The 22,001-nt window shown below is 38.4% G+C and overlaps 1 protein-coding gene across 2 annotated transcripts; it reads left to right on the forward strand.

Moving 5' to 3' along the window:
• Positions 1-467: 467 nt before the first annotated feature.
• Positions 468-21,354, forward strand: LOC127420810 (E3 ubiquitin-protein ligase RNF19B-like). 2 transcript variants are annotated; one of them, XM_051663359.1, is made up of 10 exons: positions 468-725; positions 9,081-10,358; positions 13,587-13,786; positions 14,640-14,784; positions 15,234-15,396; positions 15,924-16,038; positions 16,296-16,436; positions 17,655-17,844; positions 18,526-18,660; positions 18,822-21,354. In XM_051663359.1, the coding sequence occupies exons 2-10, from the start codon at positions 9,769-9,771 to the stop codon at positions 19,240-19,242; spliced, it is 2,100 nt and encodes a 699-aa protein (XP_051519319.1). In that variant the 5' UTR covers positions 468-725; positions 9,081-9,768; the 3' UTR covers positions 19,243-21,354. The 2 variants fall into 2 exon arrangements, with proteins under 2 accessions (XP_051519319.1, XP_051519320.1); XM_051663360.1 differs by lacking the exon at positions 468-725 and adding an exon at positions 3,623-3,762.
• Positions 21,355-22,001: the final 647 nt, after the last annotated feature.

Genomic DNA, 22,001 nt, shown 5'->3' on the forward strand with positions numbered 1-22,001 from the left:
GTATAATGAGAACATGATGGGGGACTACATTTGGGGATGATTCGTGAAAGTGAGTTACAGTATAATCGTAAATCTCGAAAAAACTACTCGCTTCTAAATATTTTATAGTCATTTTGTATTACTGTAGTATAAATACATGTTAATTTGGATTCATATGTTGTTTTTTTCTGACTTTATGAGAACAAAAAGACACAAATTTGCCCGTTTTCTCATTGGAAATGGGTAAATTTCAAAATATCACTGTCCTGGTCACAAAAGCAAAGTTTGTGGGGAATAATAGCCATTTTCTATACTTTTGAGGCATAAGCAATTAGGAAATAACACTTACTACCCAGGATCAAAAATTGTGTTACATAGTGATGATATTCGTTTGAGAGGTCTTGGCAGTGTGACGCGCTCGTTTCGGTTCAAAGCTGACGTCACTGGGCGGGGTTTCCCTTCGAATGCGAGTGACGTCACGCGCAGGGGCTTTCCTCAGTGATGTGAATGGAAAAGAAGCGAGCTGCGGACATAATCTGAACAGTATCGTGTACAGGGTAGGGGAAAAGGGGCTTGCATCTTCTCTTCGGGCCGGAGAATGTTGTAGCGTACACTTCTAGGGTGAAATTTATGAGATTTACGTATCGGTTGGTCGAATGTACGTGTTGATCAGCAGCACCGAAGGTCGCCGCGTTCCGCCCTATTCTGCTTGAATTCCTTACAGCACTATCAGATCCATCAGTACGGTAAGTGCCAAACAGATTTGTCGTCTTGGTTACGCCTTGGAATAATCACGAGCACTTTGTTATATTATTTTTAAACCACTATTGTTGACAAAGACAGCAGTCACCTTTAAATTGTGTTTTAACAGACCACATGTACATAATTGAAGATGGATCAGTATTTTTTTTTTTCCTGCTGCTTATTGTTCTTTAAAATCCATAATGCTGCAAAACCCATAACAAATGAACAAGATACTTTATACATTGGTTATTTAGTTATAATCATGCTTAAACTAGGTAGGGCACATGCATACATTTTAATGAAACGTGATATTTTTTTATTCCCTTTTTTTCCAATTTGGAATGCCCAATTCCCACTACTTAGTAGGTCCTCGTGGTGGCATGGTTACTCACCTCAATCCGGGTGGCGGAGGACAAGCCTCAGTTGCCTCCGCTTCTGAGACAGTCAATCCACGCATCTTATCACGTGGCTCGTTGTGCGTGACACCGTGGAGACTCACAGCATGTGGAGGCTCATGCTACTCTCCACGATCCACGCACAACTTACCATGTGCCCCATTGAGAGCGAGAACCCCTAATCGCAACCACGAGGAGGTTACCCCATGTGACTCTACCCTCCCTAGCAACTGGGCCAATTTGGTTGCTTAGGAGACCTGACTGGAGTCACTCAGGACACCCTGGATTCAAACTCGCGACTCCAGGGGTGGTAGTCAGCGTCAGTACTCGCTGAGCTACCAAGGCGCCCAGTGAAACCTGATTTTAAGATAATGTATTATATTCTACATTAGGGGGGAGGTAGTAGATAAATAGTTATCTTTATTTTTTTAATCCCCTTTTCTCCCAATTTGGAATGCCCAATTCCCACTACTTAGTAGGTCCTTGTGCGGTTACTCACCTCAATCTGGGTGGTGGAGGACGAGTCTCAGTTGCCTCCGTTTCTGAGACAGTCAATCCACACATCTTATCACATGGCTCGTTGTACATGACACTGCGGAGACTCACAGCATGTGGAGGCTCATACTACCCTCTGCGATCCACGCACAACTTACCACGTGCCCCATTGAGAGCGAGAACCAATAATCGTGACCATGAGGAGGTTACCCCATGTGACTATACCCTCCCTAGCAACCGGGCCAGTTTGGTTGCTTAGGAGACCTGGCTGGAGTCACTCAGCACACCCTGGATTCAAACTCGCGACTCCAGGGGTGGTAGTCAGCGTCAATACTCGCTGAGCTATCCAGGCCCCCTAAATAGTTATCTTTGTGTCTATCCATCTGCCCATGCAACACTCCTGTCAGTTCTGTGTCATTTTACAAAAGCAGCTTGCTCAATTTTTCATAGCCTCAGCAGATTTTAGTCTTGACATTTAGTCACTTCTTGTATGTAAACTGTGGGCTGAGTCAGTTTCTGTAAATTAAGGTAAGGTGGCCTTAGTCCTTCCTGGAATGTTTTATTGCCTTTGGCTGAGGCTTGCGTTTGTGTTATTGCTTCCTCAATACCTTATTAAATATAAAACCTACTGGTTTATCATGAACTTTCCAGTATTGGATGATTTCCTCATAACGAGTTTTGGTAACACTTCTCCTTACAGAACAAGGAATGCACAGAACAACGACATTTGCTATCAGTTTCATTTCCTCTTTTGCCTCACCAGATGGTTTCTTAACTTTTTTTTTTCCTGAATTACGGTTATACTTTTTTTTTTTTTTTTTTACTGTAAATCATTGTTAAGAACTGATAAAATCAAGATCTTAGGTTTCACAGGAACCAGTGGTTCTTTTTCCATCATTTGTACCTCCATCTCAACAGAATCAGTCAGTGTGAATATGGCATACTGGTATTGATCGTGTTACACAGTGAGTTATTGTTAGTGAACATTTGATTCACTGGTACAGAGCATTTGTGATAGTATATTATATGAGATGAGGGTGATTTTCCTTTGGGATACAAAGGATAAGTTGAACAGTGGAGATGTGTTACAGACAGCTCGGCTCTTTGCAAGAATGGGTTGGGATCAACACAACCACCTGCTCCGCACAGAACTCTAACAGACTGGCAGCTTAAAGAGTTTTCATTAAGTATCACAACCCACCTAATGAGTTCATTAGCCCTCCCTGCTGGAAGATCCTGTCACAATGGAGAGGTTAAACCGTGTTTGTGTAATCAAAAATGAATGAATCCAAACAGATCTCTAAGTTCAAACAACCATTTTCTGAAGCTTCAAGGTATAGTTTACCCAAAAACAGAACTTCTGTCTGTCATTTACTCAACATCATCACACAGATTCTTTCTTCCGAGGAATACAAAGGGAAATGTTAGACAGAATGTTAGCCTCATTGTCATTGCATCTTTTTTTCATACAATGAAAGTGAATGGTGACTGAAGCTAACATTGTGTGTAACATCTTCTATTTTTTCTACGGAAGACAGTCATTCTGGTTTTGATTCTGAACAATGTGAAAGGGAGTGAATGATGACAGTTTTAATTTTTGGGTGAACTATCCTTTAATACATAACAGTTACCAGTTGTTTTTGTATGCTGTAAAAGGAATAATTCCCCCAAAATGGAAAATTCTGTCATAATTTACTGACCCTCATGCCATTTAAAAAAAACTGTATGCCTTTTTCCTACCTCTAGTTTTACCGTTTACCAAATTTTGCCATTGTTATAATCACACGCTGTTGCATAGGCAGAATGAATGAGAGATCAGGCGCTGAAACGCTCAACTCTGTCTGTAACAGCTACCACAAACTTTACACAACCAGGAGAGAGCAGAAAGCCGCTGGGAAAATGCTGCTTCAACTTTCTTTGCAAAAAACTGCACCTTGTTCATCTTAGCAAAATAATAAAGGCATTATTCTCTCCATTCTTGTCAGAGAGCATTCTCTTGTGGATAGTAAATAGACACAAAGGTATTGGATTCAGCATGAATTATAAAATATCGACTTTGGAAATAAAGGCAACATCGGAGGTTTCGCAGATGAATATGAATGGAGGTTTACACGGAGACGAAACATGTCATCATCACGATCTCAGTAAAGTAAGAAGCAGATTTAATTTTTGTCTCTTCAATACAACACACAGCAACAAGTGAATGATCTACTTGCTCTTTTACTATAAGTGCTGATGTTATAAAACTATCTGACATTAGGATAGTATTCTTCTGTACATCCTGTGGTTGTGTGATAGTTTTATAATCCCATATCACTAAATTCTGGTCTTATCCTTTTAGTTATTTACATTGCGGTCAATGAAAATGGAACTTTGTCACTTGCCGAAAATGCTGCAGTTGCTTACTTTGGCATTGCAAAATAAGGTGGATAGGTAAAAGTCCCATGTTATTCACCAAATCTTCATTTATTATTATTATTTGGATTTCGGTTGAACAGTAAACTCCATCTGGGATTTTATTAATTTTGCACTCTTGTGTCTGAATTATGTTGAACTTTCTTTAAATCGTTTTTAAAAACTTTTAGCTGATTAATCAGTTATCTGCCTTTTCCACCACCTTATTTACTGGTATCTTCAAAATCCCCTATCAGTCAACCTTTTTGCCATACAATGAAAGCATGCAGTGAACAGTGTCTGTCAAGCTCCAACAAGGACAGATAACATAATTGAACTAGTCCAAGATATGACTTGTTTACTATATTGGAAATTCTTCTGAAGCCAAGGATGTCATAAAATATCACATTTTGTGGGGACCAAAAAAAACAACAACATATTGATCAATCACTAATGTGAATATTCCCCTTTGGGGCTATGGTGGTTAAAACTTTTTCTAGCTTTGTGTCAGGAACAGACTGAACTTCAGACTGAAGTAGCTCTCATATCTTATTCGCTCTTTTGCATAGTCAAACATGGCACGTTGTGTTTGATTACAAGACACACAAGAACCAATGTTGATTGACGAACCTGGCATGATGCATTTAGAGCTTGATCGTGCCTGGTCACTTTTATCGAATGGAAAAGACCATGAACATTCTTACAAATATCCCTTTTTGTGTTCTACAGATTTGTAACAACACACGGGTAAGTAAATGATGACCGAATTTTTCAAATGAAATAATCCCTTAAGTAGTGAAATAATACTTAGAACTTCCTTTGTATTACATAATACAGATAGACTAAAAAAAACAGACAGCATTACCCATGCTACCGAGCTTTACTAAGAAAAACAAGCCCCCACTGAGCTTCAAGTGTGACTCAAACGGTTATGTAATGGCCAAAGATCCAGTAGCCCACCTGTAAACCAACTGGATCATGTGACTGGTGTGTGTGTACAGTACAAGTGTATCTGAGATAGAGACACACTAAGTCTTTGCTAGCCAGCTGCTAAAATGGGGTCTGGAGCTGTAGCTTGTGTCAAGGGATGATACAAAAGTGCTGAGACCTCAAGAAAAAAATGGTTTAGAACTGTCTTATCTCTCACGGAGGAGCAATGAGTGTGTCGGAATGGGTTGTAAACTAACACACTCATAGGGGGCCAGACTATGCAAAAGTATATGCAAAAAAAAAAGATATTTTATATATTTAGCTTGTTTTTCTGTGTGTGACTGTCTGTGTGTGTGTGTGTGTGTGTGTGTGTTGCTGTCCTCATTCTCTGCTTTGCCCTCATAATAATAACCCAAGATTTTGCAAGCCTGTGCTGGTTTGTAGCCTACATAGTTTGTTTGCGGTTCCTGTTAATAATGTATTTTTACTGTTTCCGAATGCCTCTGTGACGTTTAGATGAATGGTCTGGAAAAAACACTATTCATGCTGAAACTAAACTTTACAGTGAGAGATGAAGAAATTAATATCCCTGTTCCTGAAAGGGGATCTCACTTACAGTAAGCATCTGTACTGTAGTAAGGCTCTGCCTACTTTCATTATGACTTCATCTGTCATTGTTTCCTTTATTTAAAAAAAAAAAAACATTACCTATACTGTATATAAGATGGAAACAATATTCTGAATACAAAAACGAATATAGAAAAATAAAGAGGAGCACATTGGTTAAAGGCAGATCTACCCAGAGTCTACATCCACAGAACTCCACAGAAAGCTCCACAGATTTCTAACGAATTGGAACGCCTGTCAAAAAGCTCTTCATCTCCGCCCTTAATTTTTCAGTTACATATTTCGGCTCATTTGATAATGCTTTCAGCTACCAATACAAGTGTAGTGCCGGTTCAATTTAACACATTTTGCTACCTTTAAATCTACTCTGCAGAATTCGAAGCACTGAAAAAGCGAGTTCACAGATGTGGGCCAGGTGTCAGGTCACAATTTATATTAGTGTTCATGTTACACTGTTACATATGTAAGCACTGAATAGTATACAGTTAATGAACAACATAATAGCATAACATAAACATGTAAATATGTCAACATCCTGACTAAAATGTAATGGTAACTACAGTTGCAGTTACTACTATAAAATTATAAATGAATAGGAAATCCCCTTCAAACAGTGTTAGAAATCTTGTAAATCTTTCTTTTATCTCGTTTCATTTCTTTTTTTTCCTTGATGACAGTGGTTGCAAAAACCAAGTAACTTCAGTAAATAACGATACAATTTAGACTCGTTCCTCATAAATCACGGTTACAGTGAGGCACTTAAAATGGAAGTGTAGGGGGCCAGTCCATAAACATTAAAATACACATTGTTTCAGAAGTATAGCCACAAGACGTAAACTTTATATGTGTTAACATGTTTTTAGTGTGATACAAACGCTTACTAACCTTATTTGTGTAAAGTTGTATTCAACATTACAACTTCTATGTCATGGCAATGTAACACCAGTAAACCCTGTAGTCAGGTAAACACTATAACACTGGTAAATCCCTGATTTGATCATACTTACATTTTAACATAATGTATCATGTTAATGTCGTGTGGCTATACCTTTGAAAGAGTATGTATTTTAACATTTATTGACTGGCCATAATGTGCCAGTGTCGTACTGAAACTGTGATTTCTTTTTATTTATTTTTTTATCTTTAAGCTTACCCTGTCTCTCACATTTTTGTGTTACATTTCTAAATAATCAAAAATAATCAAAAAAATCCCAGACCCAGTATAGAATTTCCCTTTTCACCATGAGCATCATTGGCTAGTTTTAAATCTGTTTGATGTTTTCACTCACATGTCTACTTTACAAACCAGTTACAAACACTGAATGTATAGTTAAAAACCCACAAGAGCTTAACCAAACTTAGTTATTCCTGTAGTTACAAAAATCCATCAGCAAACAAGCACTTGGGGCTTATGTGGATTGTTCCAACCACTTTCAAAGTTTTTAAATAAATGCTTTTCTCAACGGAAAAAACAGCCCGCTAATTTCCAGCTGAACTTCCAAAAGATCTTCTTGTGAATCTAGACCTTATTCACAGCTTATAAATAATAAAGCAACTTCTGTTGTTCAATAAACAAAACCACACCCATTTACACTCACACAGCAGCTTGGGCTTTGAAAACATGCATTCTAGTGCCAACATGTGACACAGATTTGTAATTATGTGTCATTGGTTGTATTTGCTGAGGCTGCTGCTCCTCTTCAACAGAGCCTAAAGTGGAATGGAGGGCTATTACCATCTCAGCCCCAAGATTTATATATAAATAGTTGCTAGACTTTTTGCATTTAATCTGCTATGATTCAACACCACACTGCCAAAAATCATTTTCTTACTCCGCTTGTTGGCCAGTAAAAATATCTAAACATCCATTAAATAAGATACAATAACTTGAGAAACAAATTAAATAAGATATTTAAGGGATAGTTCATAATTTACTCACATTCATGTGATTCCAAACCCGTATGACTTTCTTTCTTACATAGAATACAAATGAAGATGTTAGATGGATGCTGAATGTTAGTCAGTCAGCATTCACTTTCATAGCATATATTTTTCTATACAATGACAGTGAATGGTGACTGAGTCTAACATTCTATCTAACATCTCCTTTTGTGTTCCTTCGTAAGAAAGATTGTCAAATGGGTTTGTAACAACAAGAATAAATGATGTTTTTTTTATGAATTTTTATTTTTATTTTTATATAATTATTTATTTATTTATTTTTGTGAACTGTCCCAAGCCTTGTTTTCAGAGAAAGCTAACAAAATTTAGTGCAGTTAATGCGGTAAATTCAGATCTTTCTGTCATTACAATATTTAAAGGTTTAAAGTGGATTATAGATTTGTAAACATGCATCAAAATCCTATCACAAAGGCCTAACACTTACAAAAAATACCATGGTATTATCTTTTTTTTTTTTTTTTTTTTTTTTTTTTTTGGACATGTACCTTAGTGAAAGATGTAACCACATTTTCAAGATTTTGGGGTTGATCAAATGCAATAATTTAAGAATCAAACACTGACCCATAAAATAATATTGATAAATACCATAGTATATTAATATGACAATCTTTCAGTACCTTGTTTAACCAAGTTAAAATGAGACTGGAACCCACTACATCTTCATAACTCTTGAAAATGTAGGTGCACTTTAACTCTACTGTGGTGGTCTCTCTCCCCTCCCCCTGCACAAGTAAACAGATTTGTTATACACAGGCATTAGTCCAGGGGTCATCAGCACAGGAAACCAGGGCACATCAGTCTTAGATGACATGTGTATATCTCTATCTACAATGTGTGTTTTTATATATATATATATATATATATTATTATTATTATTATTTATTTTTTTTAGATTCTTAATTTGTTCCAGAGAGATTGGCAAAGATTATGTTGGCTTATAAAATCATTTTGAAATTTCTGTCTCTGCAGTGCCATGACATTTATGAATTATATTGGTGTCCCTCTCACATATAAATATATTGATAAAGTCCAGTGGAGGCATGTGCATTGTGTAATGAATGGTGTTAATATCTGCCATATACATGTGTGAAAGTGTGTCCATAAGGGCCAGAGTCACTGTGAGGGTCCTTGTTTGCTGTGTTCATAGTGAAAATCACCATGGCAACTGCACTAGCAGCACAGTGTGAAGCAGAGAGGGAGAGATTGAGAGTGTGTGCTTGTGTGTTCGAGAGAGGATGAGAGGGTGTCATCAATAGAGAGACAAAGAAAATGAGAGAGAAGTAGAAGCCAACGCAAACTTGGAAGATTGAAAATCTCATAACAGAATTCAGATTTTGACTTGTAAAGGTTTTACATCACTGTACCAATTACTTCCTCTTGTCATCATTGTGTCCAACTTGTCAGAAAGGAGATCAGTGTGAGAAGAGTTAACAATGAAATGAAAAAAGATTGAGAATAAAAAGGGAGGAGTGTGTGTGAGTGTGCACTGAGCATGCTCCTCCTGCAGGCTGTCTGCGCGCTGTGCTAACTTGTGCTATTCCTCTTCCTCAACAGACCAGCCGATTCAGAAGGAGAAAATCACACTGGAGCATATTCGTCTTGGCTCTACGATCAAGAGAATTTAACAGAGGCAAACAAGGACAAATGACAGACAGCAAGCCGGCTGAAAGGATTATGATATCTTGAGCCAGATTTTACAGATCTTAGTTGTTTTTCTTTTTTTTTTTTTTTACTAAAAGCTGTGACTTTATGTTTCCAAATTTTCTTTAAATGCCCCATTTTTAATTGACAGTATCTGTCATTTTTGTTGTCTGCAACAAATTTGGGGTGAAGCAATTTGTTTTTGTTCTTTTCCTGATCTCCTTTTCACTGTAACTAGAACACGATTGTGGGAGTGAAAGGACTTTTTTTCCAGCATTTTTTCATTTGGTTTCCCTTTTGGCAAACTCAATTTGTCAAGCTATCTTTCAGTTTATTGCTTATACTCCTCTTTAATTTAGAGGAAGAAATTACTTAATCAATTTAATTTTCCCAACAGGGAAACAAACCAGAATTTGTTGTGTTCTTGACACACATTCTTTTGCGTGTTAGGAGTGCGTCCGTGTTCTTGAGAATTGGGGCTTCATTGACAAAATTCAGTGGAAAGAACTAAGACGCTTAACACAAGAGCTCCTTTAGCCTAAAACTCAGTGACCTCTCTAAAGACCCAAGTGGGAGAACATTACAAGGTCCTTCTTAGGAAATGGGATCTGAAAAAGATTCTGAATCGCCCCACTCATCTGTTAGTGGCATTGCCAATCCCAAATGTCATGGGCCTGGCAAGAAGCAAGGCAGGATCTCCTTTCACAATCTCTTTCATGGTAAACGTGGATCCAGAGGGACCAAGGCTAATGTGGGCACTCCTCTCAAACAACAGCTGCACCAACAGCAGCAACAACAGCTTCTCCAGCCCCCAACACCCACGAATGTTTCATCTGACCCATCTAAGGCAGACCCGGCCGAGCCACTGTCCGCCAGCCAGGCCTCTCTTGGTGGGCAAGAACTCTTAGAGTGTCCCCTGTGCCTGGTGCGACAACCTGCGGATCAACTTCCTGAGCTCCAGGGTTGCAGTCATCGGTCCTGCCTGGGTTGTCTACGGCAATATTTGCGGATCGAGATTACAGAGAGTCGAGTCCAGCTCAGCTGCCCAGAATGTGCAGAGCGACTGGCCCCACGGCAGGTGGCCCTTATCCTGGATGATCCCATCCTGATGGAGAAGTATGAGGAGTTCTTGCTACGCCGCTGCTTGGCATCAGACCCTGACTGCCGATGGTGTCCCGCCCCGGATTGTGGGTAAGACTGTTTGGAAATGAGTTTGATATCAGTTTGACATCACAGTGTTTCCCAATACTGGTCCTGGAGTACTCCAAACACTGCACATATTGAATGTCTTCCTTATTTGGCACACCCAATTCAGGTCATGGAGCCTCTGCTAACGAACTGATGAGAATCACGTGTGTTACTGGGGGACAAACCTGATGGGAAGTTGTGTCTAGAAGGGACATCTCAGTCTGGGTAAAGACTTGTGGGAGATGGACTGGGCATTCATTCACTGTGATTATTAACCTACACCGACCCCTATCCTTTAACCTACCCCTTACCTTAACACTACCCCTAACCCCAACCTCAACCCTATCCCTAACCCTTACCCTTACTCTAACCTTAGTAACAACAAATGTGACTCGTGCAAGACTTTCCCAGATCTAGGGTTCCCTTCTAAACACGACCATCCAAAATTTGTAGTGCAGGAGGTTCTCCAGAGCCAGAATTGGGAAACACTGCCCTTTAAGTTACATACATGACAACCTGTTTGTTGTGCATAGGAGATAATGCATCATATATTAAATGCACTTGATGTCCATGCACATATACAGATCTCCGTCCGATTCATTGGAAGTATGGGAGAGTATTTCACAGTTTGTGCTGTACTGCGTGCTTCAGCAAGTGTAGGAGGCACTTGGACAGTTATAGGGAACACTTGCGCTTGTGTGGAAAGCCTAGTTTAGCTGATGTGTCATTCTGAGAGAGCATGATTACTTTAGAGGCCTTTTCAACCTCTCAGAGATTCGTCAGTCATGATGGTGAGCCGGTGACCTACATTTAAGGGACATGTTTCGGTCTGAGTCTCTGCATGTTTAAGTCACTGCCACTTCCTTTAAAGCCCACGGCTGATGCTAAGGGATTTTCAGATGGTGTGGGGATTTTTCAAAAGGGCATTTTGTCCATTTTAGATAACTTTGTTGGTTGATGAACAGTATGCTGCATGTAGGGTTATTATGAATGCTAGTGTGGCTTATGGGAAAGTTGCCCCCAAAAGATGGAAATTCTGTCATCATTTGCTCTCTCTCATATTGTTCCAACCCCTTTGAATTTCTTTTTTCCAAGGAACACAAAAGGATAATATTGAGGAAATTATGAAAAACAACTAAGTTAAATTCCACCCTATATAAATATACAACTATACACACAGACACATAGCTTTTGTCTGTTCATTCAGTCTTGAAATGGGCTCTTGTATCCTATTATCTATAAAGAAAATTTAAAAAAAGTTTCCCCTGAAAACTTGTACCGTAAATTCAGTCCATGGTGCAGCTTATTACCTATCAGCCCCCCAACCAGATCTGGTTCAGTTTGATTGAAAGGCCACTGCAGCTTGTTTCTCTCTCCCTGAGTGATGAGTTGCTGTGACAACTGGGATGCGGCACAGAGGTAGAGTTAGGGGTATAGCTAGGGTAACTGGGGCTGGTATTTGAATAAGACAATCCGGTTGAACTGCGATGCACCTCATTGATCTCTGCCTGCATCATCTTTGGCTATTGATGGACTACACTCTTAAAATGGAATACATAGACTATCAATAAATTGCCAACAAAAGCCTTCATCAGCCAACTAACAAAGGACAATGCATCTATGTGAACTTCTGCAGTTAATCCAGTATGGACTTAAAAGACATTAGTCATTAATCTTACAGTTAATAAAAATCTTTTTTTTTTTTTTAAACACTGGACCTTAAGGCTTACTTAGTTTAATAATTTAAAACCATGACTTGCACTGCACACAAATAACTAATATTGGCTATATATTTATGTTGTTTAGCCAGAGGGGAACTGGCCCCCACAGTGAGCCTGGTTTCTCCCAAGGTTATTTTTCTCCATTAACCAACATCTTATGGAGTTTTGTGTTCCTTGCCACAGTCACCTTCAGCTTGCTCACAGGCATTTTAAATACAATTATTATTTAATTTTTATACACAATTTACAATCATATTTAATCAAACTTCACAGTGATGACTCTAAGACATTATAGATATTACAGTTTCTTTTTTGTTACTGCATGATTTCCTGTAAAGCTGCTTTGAAACGATGTGTGTTGTGAAAAGCGCAATACAAGTAAAAATGACTTGACTTGACAATCATTGGTTACTCACTTGACCTTGTGTGTATACCACAGTGTCTTTGTGAGTCACAAATTAGTGTCTCGATTTCATACACTTCTTCTTTGAGGTAGTGAGTTTAGAGTGTAATGAGGTTGGTTTTGGCCTGACTGTACATGTAGGGTGTGTGTGTGTGTGTATCAGATTAAATGGAGGTAATTTGAAGCTGTGTGTGAAGGACATCACAGTTCTTCACTTCAGCTGAGCTGGTTAATAAGGTGTAGGTCTGAGGTGGAATGTTTTTTGGAAGAACCTGCCTTAACTCCAACCTTTATGCCAACAAGTCAAAAAATGCACTTAAAATGAACAGGATTGTTTTTCATGCACAATCTGTTATTAAATATGATTTTAAACAAGTATTGGGTTATACTTTAATTTGAAGTAATTATTTTAATTTTAAAGGAAGAAATCAGCTTTTCTTTCACTGTAAAAATTTGGTTCAGCAGAAATGTATCTTAAAACCCTAGTGTTGAATCCAAATTGAGCTATAACCACTGTTTATTCAGTCGCAACATCTCTCAGAAACAACTAAAAATAATTGCTGTAGAATTAAGATTCTTTACATATACTGTAGAATTAGTGATGTATTATTTTTTCCAGATATGACTAAGTAATGATTTACTTGGAAACGCTCACAGCAAGATCATATTGACTGGCAAAAAATCCTCCCTCTCATTTTCCATAATGGAGTAATGTCTAACTTCAAACGTTTTCCCTGACTTCAACAGGAGTTACAAAGAAAAGAAAGCACATTGAAATTGTGTTGGGAACACGCTTTTGTCCTAGTTTGTGTGTTTACTTGGGGGGAGTATTTTGTCACGAGAAAACCTATTACCAGTTTTATAATTGCAATCCTAAAGAGTACTTTTGGTCAGATTTATGATTTTCTTCTAGCTCAGTGATGATGTGATTTATAAAGAAATCCCTTTAAAGAACTGAAATGCTGTGCTATTAAATTTGTCATTTTAATCTTAATCTTACCTAGTCAAATAAATTCAAAAAGCTATGTGTAATGGTATTCCCATGTAAATGAAATTATAGATTCTCTAGAAGGGCCTGTTGACCTATCTGCATTGTTCTTTTGCCAGTTTTGCGGTAATTGCATCTGGATGTGCCAGCTGCCCCAGGCTGGTGTGTCGAAGGGAAGTGTGTGGTGCAGAGTTCTGTTACCACTGCAAGCAGGTGTGGCATCCTAACCAGACCTGTGACTCTGCCCGACAGCAGAGGGTGCTGTCCTTAAGAACGCACAGTAACCATTCACCCAGCTACACAGCTGAGCAGGGACACAGTGAGTATTCAGCCATCTGTCTACCATTTTCTGTCTCTTATTGGTATCTATTATTACTAAAAAACCTCTAACCCTATGTTTTAAAGTTCAGCATGTAAGAAATGACAGAAAGGTCCCTTAGACTAACATTGAAGGAAGATCCCTAGTGATCACTAGAGACCAGAATATCATAAAAAACTTGGGGTGCCCTCTTTTGACTTTGGCCAGTAAGCAGCCACCCATATCACCCTAGCACACCTTAGCAACTACATAGCAACGTCCTGGCATCCACCCACAACACCCAAACATTGTGGCAGTGAGTTTTCCATAGGCAAGCACCACTCAAATTGTCTTCAGAAAATGCAAAAATCTAGTAAGTATATATTGTCCAGCAGCACTGTAGTGTATTGGTCCTTTAATCTGTTTACTGCGTTGTACAGTGTGTTTTGCGTTTATCTCTTCTTTAAAATTGCTACCACAAATTACTGGATAAAAATAACTTTGCGATACCTGTCTGGTTTATTTTGTTTAAGAGTGCCACCAGCCAGTCATGTAATTTGATTTGCTGTGTTGTTCCCCCATAAGCACTTACATTTTGTACTCTTCAGTGTAAACTTAACAAATTACACACTGTGGATTCATTGACGTATCTCTTTCCCTGAAGGACTGTATACTCTCCACCCTGTCAGGTTCTTTTCTCTTTTCTAATCTCTTGAATAAAAGCACAGTGAATCTACTAACTTCTTTCCTTATCTCCCTTGCTGCTTTTATTCCCGTCTGACATTCAGAAAGAGCTTCCTCAACACTCGTTGTTTACAGTAGGTTCTGTTTTCCTATACAAAATCTAAATCCAAACCCTTTAATCCTCACTCAGCTGATGACATCAAGGCTTGCCCTCGATGCGGTGCCTACATCATCAAGATGAACGATGGCAGCTGTAATCACATGACCTGTGCTGTGTGCGGCTGTGAGTTCTGCTGGCTCTGTATGAAGGAGATATCAGACCTGCACTACCTCAGGTATTATATCCAACTGTAAAGTCAACATGAAACCGAAATGACCCTATTTACATTCTTAATGCACATTTCCGGTCTTATGGTGAAAAGTTCATTGGTGCACATAACTTTCTCATCCTTTGAAATGACTTTCCCTTTCCAATGATGTCACTTAAGCCCTGTGGACTATTGGATATTGTTAACCAACAGCTAAAAAGCTGTTTATGTATTGTTTGAACAAACACACATTAGGATCTGGTTCCATTCTGGTATGGAATGCCCACTTTTCGCAATCCAATCAATTCCTTATGGATAAAATGTTATATTTACTCAAAAACATGTCAGGGTTTCTTACTGACTTTAACGATGACCATAATCCTTAAATATCTGCTAGCTATGGTTGTGATCATTGTTGTTAAATCATTGTACTACTTACTTTCGACTGAAAATAATTGTACTTTGTGTTCTCTCAGTCCATCTGGTTGTACATTCTGGGGAAAGAAGCCATGGAGTCGCAAGAAGAAGATTCTTTGGCAGCTGGGCACTTTGATCGGTGCACCGGTGGGCATCACTCTGATTGCTGGCATTGCACTTCCTGCCATGGTTATCGGCATCCCAGTTTACATTGGACGCAAGGTGCGGATTCCTGACAATAGTAAACACCTTGCCACCCTGTAACCTTTATCAGGAACTACGAGGAACAGAATTTCCTTTAAAAAGGCTGGGAATTTCCCTCTCTTCAACGCGAGTGTAGCTGTACCAGCCTAATTGGTTTTAATCCTGCCATAATTTTGGTACAATGACTTCCTTGTGCAAAAGTGCTGGAGCAGGATACTGAGTAGGCATACAGCTTTGTTCTGTTGCCTCAAAAAGGAGCCTTGTGCTACAAAATATTTTAGCCAGTAATGTGGATGCTGGTGAATGCTTTTATTTGGTTTCCAAGCTGTATATGTCATAGGCCATTTGTCAAGCATTTTTATTATAGCTTTGAAGCTTTAGAATGTCAATACCATTCAAATATATTTACTGCCTATAAAATTAAATGGCTGCCTCTAAATATACCTGATAGCATCCAGTGCATTTAAATTCCATCCAGATCTTTCATAGTTACTGATAAAAGAACATTTGTGACTGTGCAATAAACTTGCTGCTGTTTATCACAGATCCACTCGCACTATGAGGGAAAGAAAACATCACATCACAGGAGAAATCTGGCAATCACTGGGGGTGTGGCTCTGTCAATCATCACAGCTCCTGTTATTGCTGCTGTCAGTGTGGGTGAGTAATTTACATCTACATTTTTTCATTTCGCTGATGTTTTTATTCAAAGACAAATTAAAATAAGTAAAATATTCTAATAATTTAGTGTCATTAGAAGTGCTGCAATACAAATTTCCAGTTAGACAGAAAGGGACAAGTACAGTGAACTACTATAGAAAGATGGTATAGACTGCTTGAACATAAACTCTTTTGGTGCAGATCTGTAATTGGTTGGCTACAGCTCCATATGAAAAGATCATTTCTCTTCCCTACAGGTATTGGTGTTCCCATCATGTTGGCGTATGTGTATGGTGTTGTGCCTATCTCTCTGTGCCGTGGTGGAGGCTGTGGGGTTAGCCGAGGAAAAGGACGAGGTGTAAGGATAGATTTTAATGAGGATGATGGACCTATTACAGGTAATAAAATGCATGAGTGATCAATTCAGATTTAGAGAAAAAGTGCAATCTCACAAAAACTGTCAAGAAATGTTAATCTTATATTTCAACTAACAATAATTAATTAACTACATTTTACATTGAGAAAATTAAGTCTATTTTAGGACGTTTTTTTTTTTTGACAATTCTCCATGACAACTGTTTTGCCCCACTTATTTCTATCGATGTTTACTATTTTCTGCCAATTCCTTTTTATATAATGCAAAAAATAATCTTATTATAGTCACCGCAATGTGAAAAAATCTCATTCTCATTATTGCAATGCAAAACAGTAATTATATTTTATATTAAAGGAATAGTTCACCCAAAAATGAAAAGTCTCTCATCATTTACTCACCCTTATGCCATCCCAGATGTGTATGACTTTCTTTCACCTGCTGAACTCAAATGAAGATTTTTAGAAGAATTTCTCAGCTCTTTTGGTCCATACAATGCATGTGAATGGGTGCAAAAAATCTGAGGCTCCAAAAATCACATAAATCAGCATAAAAGTAATCCATATGACTCCAGTGGTTAAATCAATGTCTTCAGAAGTGATATGGTAGGTGTGGGTGAGAAACCCACATAATAAATATTTAAGTCCTTTTTTACTATAAATTATCCTCCCTGCTCAGTCAATCTCCACTTGAACTTTCACATTCTTCTTCTTGTGTTTTTGGTGATTCACATTCTTCATGCATATCGTCCCCTACTGGGTAGGGAGGAGAATTTCTTTCACTTTTTCTCATGCATTGTATGGACGTACATAGCTGATATATTCTTCTAAAAATCATATTTTGTGTTCTGCAGAAGAAAGTAAGTCATACATATCTGGGATGGATGAGGGTTAGTAAATGATGAGAGAATTTCCATTTTTGGATGAACTATTCCTTTAAGTACAATTGCAGATTGTATGTATTTTACATTTGTACTATTCTAAAAGTACCTAATAATTATTTCATTTAGACTGATTTAAAAATAATAATAATAATAATAATAATTGTGTCTGAACAGAAAACACTGTTTAACAATAATGAAAAGAAAATGTTCTCATTTTACAGTAATGAGAATATGTGGGGAAATAAAACCAGGACATTCTTTGTGACATTTCTCAGATCCTTTGTGCAAATCTGGCACGTGTTGTCATCAGATAAAGCTAAGCAGTGCTGATCAGTTGATTGAAGTGTCCTCTCTCTGTAGTTGCTGATGCATGGAGAGCACTGAAGTCTCCCAGCCTGGGTGAGAGCAGTTTGGAGGGAGGAGCCAGTGGCCTTAGTACCACCTCTCCAAGCGAAGGCCTGTCAGTAGCCCCAGGCGGCCTCGGAGATGCACCCCACTTCAACACACTAGCAGGAGGAGCGCTTGGTGCTACGACAGGAAAATACAGCAGGTATGGTGACTTGTGGGATGTCAGCAGTAGGGTATATAAAAAAAATAAAAAAATGTCCGGATCACCCTGAAATCAAAGGAAAAATTAGATATATTTTGCATAAAAATGCTTTTTTTTTTAGGACCAGTAAGATTTTATTAATTGTGATATTATTTTCATGACAGTTAAGCATGTTTGCATAACTATAATGTGTCCAGGCATTTTACTACTGACTTTTTATTCTCATTAGATTCTATACAAAAAAGTAATTTTGTTACTGTTTTATGGTAGAAATTATTGCAATAATATATATTTTTTAAATTCACATACTTGAAAGGCAGTAGAAGTACTATAATGATGTACTAGTACTTGAATACTTAGAATTGAAATTATTTTTCACATTACATGAGAAGATTTGCAATTTAAAGGTTGCAATTTAATTGTCATGAAATTGTATTTATATAGCAATATATATATATATATATATATATATATATATATTATTATTATTATTATTATTATACTTTTTTTTGTTTTGTTTTTTTGGGATGACATATGATCCGAACATGCTTTGCGAGATTGACCCAGTAGAGGATGTTGAGATATCTGGTAAACTGTATGTTTAAAAAAAGAAGTATACTGTAAATATGGGAAGTTTTTTTATTTCCATGTGAATGCATGACCTTTTTGTTTATGTTTTAGGCTGGAGGTGCAGGGAACAGAGCTGGGTAAAGAAGGTGCGGTTAGGGAGACGGGCAGCTTGGGAGCAGCCAGTGACTGTGTCAGCACAAGGGGCATGGCAGGATCCATCACTTCCACTTACACCTTACCTGACAGGTAAAACAATGTTTGTGAAATAAGAGGAATGGACCGTTGTACTCGAGGATGCCTCAAACAAACTTGTTTTGATATAATTTTGGAATATTTGATGCCAAGAACCTTGTAAACTTTGTCAGATTTAAATATTTATACCTTTTGTACGTCCTGATGTGTTTCAGAGAGGGCACTAACCTTGAGATCCAGGTGGACATTGAAACTAATCCCAGCCATCTGTGTCTAACCACTGAGGAGGATCTGGCTCCGCCCACTGCTGTGAAGGCACCCGGTTCAGGGGAGGAGCCTCAGGACTGCAGTTCCCGCAGGAGTGGGGTGTTGTTGGATTCCCCACTAGGACTGTCGCCCGGGATGTCACTAAGGGAGCGTCTTCAAGATGTCACCCTCGCTCAGCCAGAAAGCATCCGCAGTGACCTGGAGATGTCCGACACGCAGTCTGACGATATCGCAGAGCTCACGTCTGATGACTGTGACTCGCCCCACCCCAAGAGCTGCCACTCCGCCCCACCGCCACAGACAACTTGCAGAGCCTTGAACCCCACCGACAGCCTGCACTGTCCCGGCAATGTCATTCTTTTCGTGTGATAGACTCTCACAGTTGCACAAATCCAACTGTTTCTGAGCTTTTGACTTGTTAACGCTTTACCAATTATTTTGCTTCTTTTTATAATTATTAAAACACCTAACTTGCACTCAAAGAACTCGTGGAACTGACTGATCATCACTCTGCTCTCCTGTCTGTCTCATTATGAGCCTGGACAGGTCCTCTACCTCTTCAGAAATTACCTGTTATTCATTGGTTGGTGTTTACTTCTTGGTGCAACAATGCTTTAAGCAAAATAAAGGTTAAAGGAATACTTCACCCAAAAATGAAAATTATGTCATCATTTACTTAAGGTCATGTCATTCCATACCCATTTGATTTTTTTACTTCTTCTTTTTTGCTCTTTTTGAATGAAAGTGAATTATGACCAGTGGCTGTCAAGCTCCAAAAATGACATAAAATTACATAAAAGCATAGTAAAAGTGGTCCATGTGACTTCCGTGCTATATTCCAAGTATTTTGAAGCCATACGATAGCTTTGTGTAAGGGACAGGCCTTTCTTTCCTTTTTCTTTAGCTTTCAGTTTTCATTTGTGCTGTTTGAGGATGCACATACACATACTTGACTCGTAATCGGTTTTGAGACACTTGATAACAGTTGAATATAAGCAAGCATGAGATTTGAGGGCTGCAGTGAATGATGACTTTTTGTCTTTTCGTCACACAAAGATATCAAGTGGTTTCAGAAGACTTGAAATGTAACATATGATTCGTATAAACTTCTTGTATGGTGCATTAATGATGTTTTTGGTGCATGGCAGTCCCTGGTTCCCTATTCATTTTCATTGTATGTAAAAGTACAGCTTGGACACTTTTCAAAATACCTTCATTTTTGTTCCACAGTGTAAAGAAAGACCTACAGGATTTTGAGCAACTTGAGGGTGAGTAAATGATGCCAGAATTTTCATTTTTGGGTGAACTGTTCCTTTAAATTGGTACAATTATTGCCACAAGAATTTCTTTAGAAAGCAAACAAACAAACATATAATGTTACAAAGTCAAATGTCACCAAGCACATTTATATGTGAGAGGATTTTGAATGGTTTAGAGTGACTTCCTTTCACGGATGCTTATATGGATGATACATTTCAGTATTGTTTTTACGTTTTTTTGTTTTTTGTTTTTAGAATCTATACGACCTGGAAATTGTATGATTTGCTGAATGCATGGGAGTGCATGCCCAGCGCTAGTACAAGCGAATACAAGCAGAGTATTGTTTTGGTCGCACTGGCCCAGTTTGCACAGAAGAAAACATTTCATCTATACATAGTGAATGAGAGATCAGTACAGAGTAAGGTCAGTGCAATGGGAGAATGATCTAAATTCACTAGAAGACGGTTTCACTCGAATCACTGCCTGCCTTACAGACAGAGCACATGCACTCAGTTCCCTTACACTGTCTGAGACTTGAGCTGAGAGAAAGGACGTGCGTTTGCTATATATGTGTGTATGTTTACATTGATGGGTATTAAATCTTATAGTATCAATGGTGGAATGGCCATCAACATGCATGTATGTTATTATTAATATTATATTTTGCCTCTTTCTTTAGCACACAGCTTGTTTTATGCAATTGCAATTTTATGTTTGTTTTACCCGCTAGCTGGATGGATGGCGGGTTGGATGGATGAGCACTCCTGCACTTTATCCCAGTATTTATCATTGTTCTACATTTTTGGCTTATATTTATGCACTTCCTCTTTCTTTTGTTTTCAGCCTCTCTGGAATAACATAACATAATATTTGGACACAGTAGTCATTCGTTTGATTTTGTTATTTAATTTTGTATGTAATGGAGTACTGAAAGTTTCATAATCTCAACATGCTACTATGCTTTCTGAATCTCTGGCGCAGCTCTCATGATTATTATATTTGGCTACAGAGATGATCCTCTGTTTTTACATTAATGATGGATTAGCTTTATCTTGTAATCACAAAAGGGCATTTGTGGTTTACACATCTCTTGCTTTTTTGTTGTTGTGTGAAGATGCTTTTGTACTTTTTAGGTTTATGAGCAAATTGTAAAAACTACTTGACAATTTGACTATTAACGTATTATGGTGAAATGAGTGTCAGCAACTAAATTGAGTTAAATTAGCAATATGCAGACAAGACTAAAGGTGTGTTAAATCTGGCATTTTTTGTTTTGTTTTTTGGAACATCCCCACAAAGATAACTGCACTGACTGTGAGTTTTTGAAACAACATAACAATAAACATTTCCTCCTTTTGTGGCAAATTTCATCTCTTTTCACCTCTTTTCTCCTAACATCCTATTCTACTATAAATGTCAGAGGGTGAGGACCCAAATGCTGAGGGAAACAGTTCACTGAATTTATTAAGTCCGTATCTCAAATAAGGACAGGCGCACCCGGCACCGGCTGCAGAGAGCAGAGTCAAATGAGCCGCTTAAAGGGCTAAGGGATGAGTGTGTTAGTATGATGAGTGTGAACATTGTGGAAGTCTGTAGAAGCTGTTGTGGTGCAAAGCCCAGAAATTGGGCAACAGTACAGGTGAAGGTAGTGGCAAACGGGAAGGTAACCACACCTCTACAGACAGGCAACCAACAGACACATGAGCAAGCTCCAACTAAACAAGAGCGCACAGTTAACACTTAACAGCAAACAATAAACTAGCAAAGAAAAAGGGATAAGTAGGGAGTGCAATCAGAGTGAAGCAGGTGGAACGGGCGAGTAAATCATTGCCGTGTTCGGCGCCTCCTTCCACACAAGAACTTGGGGG

This window comes from Myxocyprinus asiaticus, chromosome 30 (genome assembly GCF_019703515.2).
Source record: "Myxocyprinus asiaticus isolate MX2 ecotype Aquarium Trade chromosome 30, UBuf_Myxa_2, whole genome shotgun sequence".
Classification (NCBI taxonomy): domain Eukaryota; kingdom Metazoa; phylum Chordata; class Actinopteri; order Cypriniformes; family Catostomidae; genus Myxocyprinus; species Myxocyprinus asiaticus.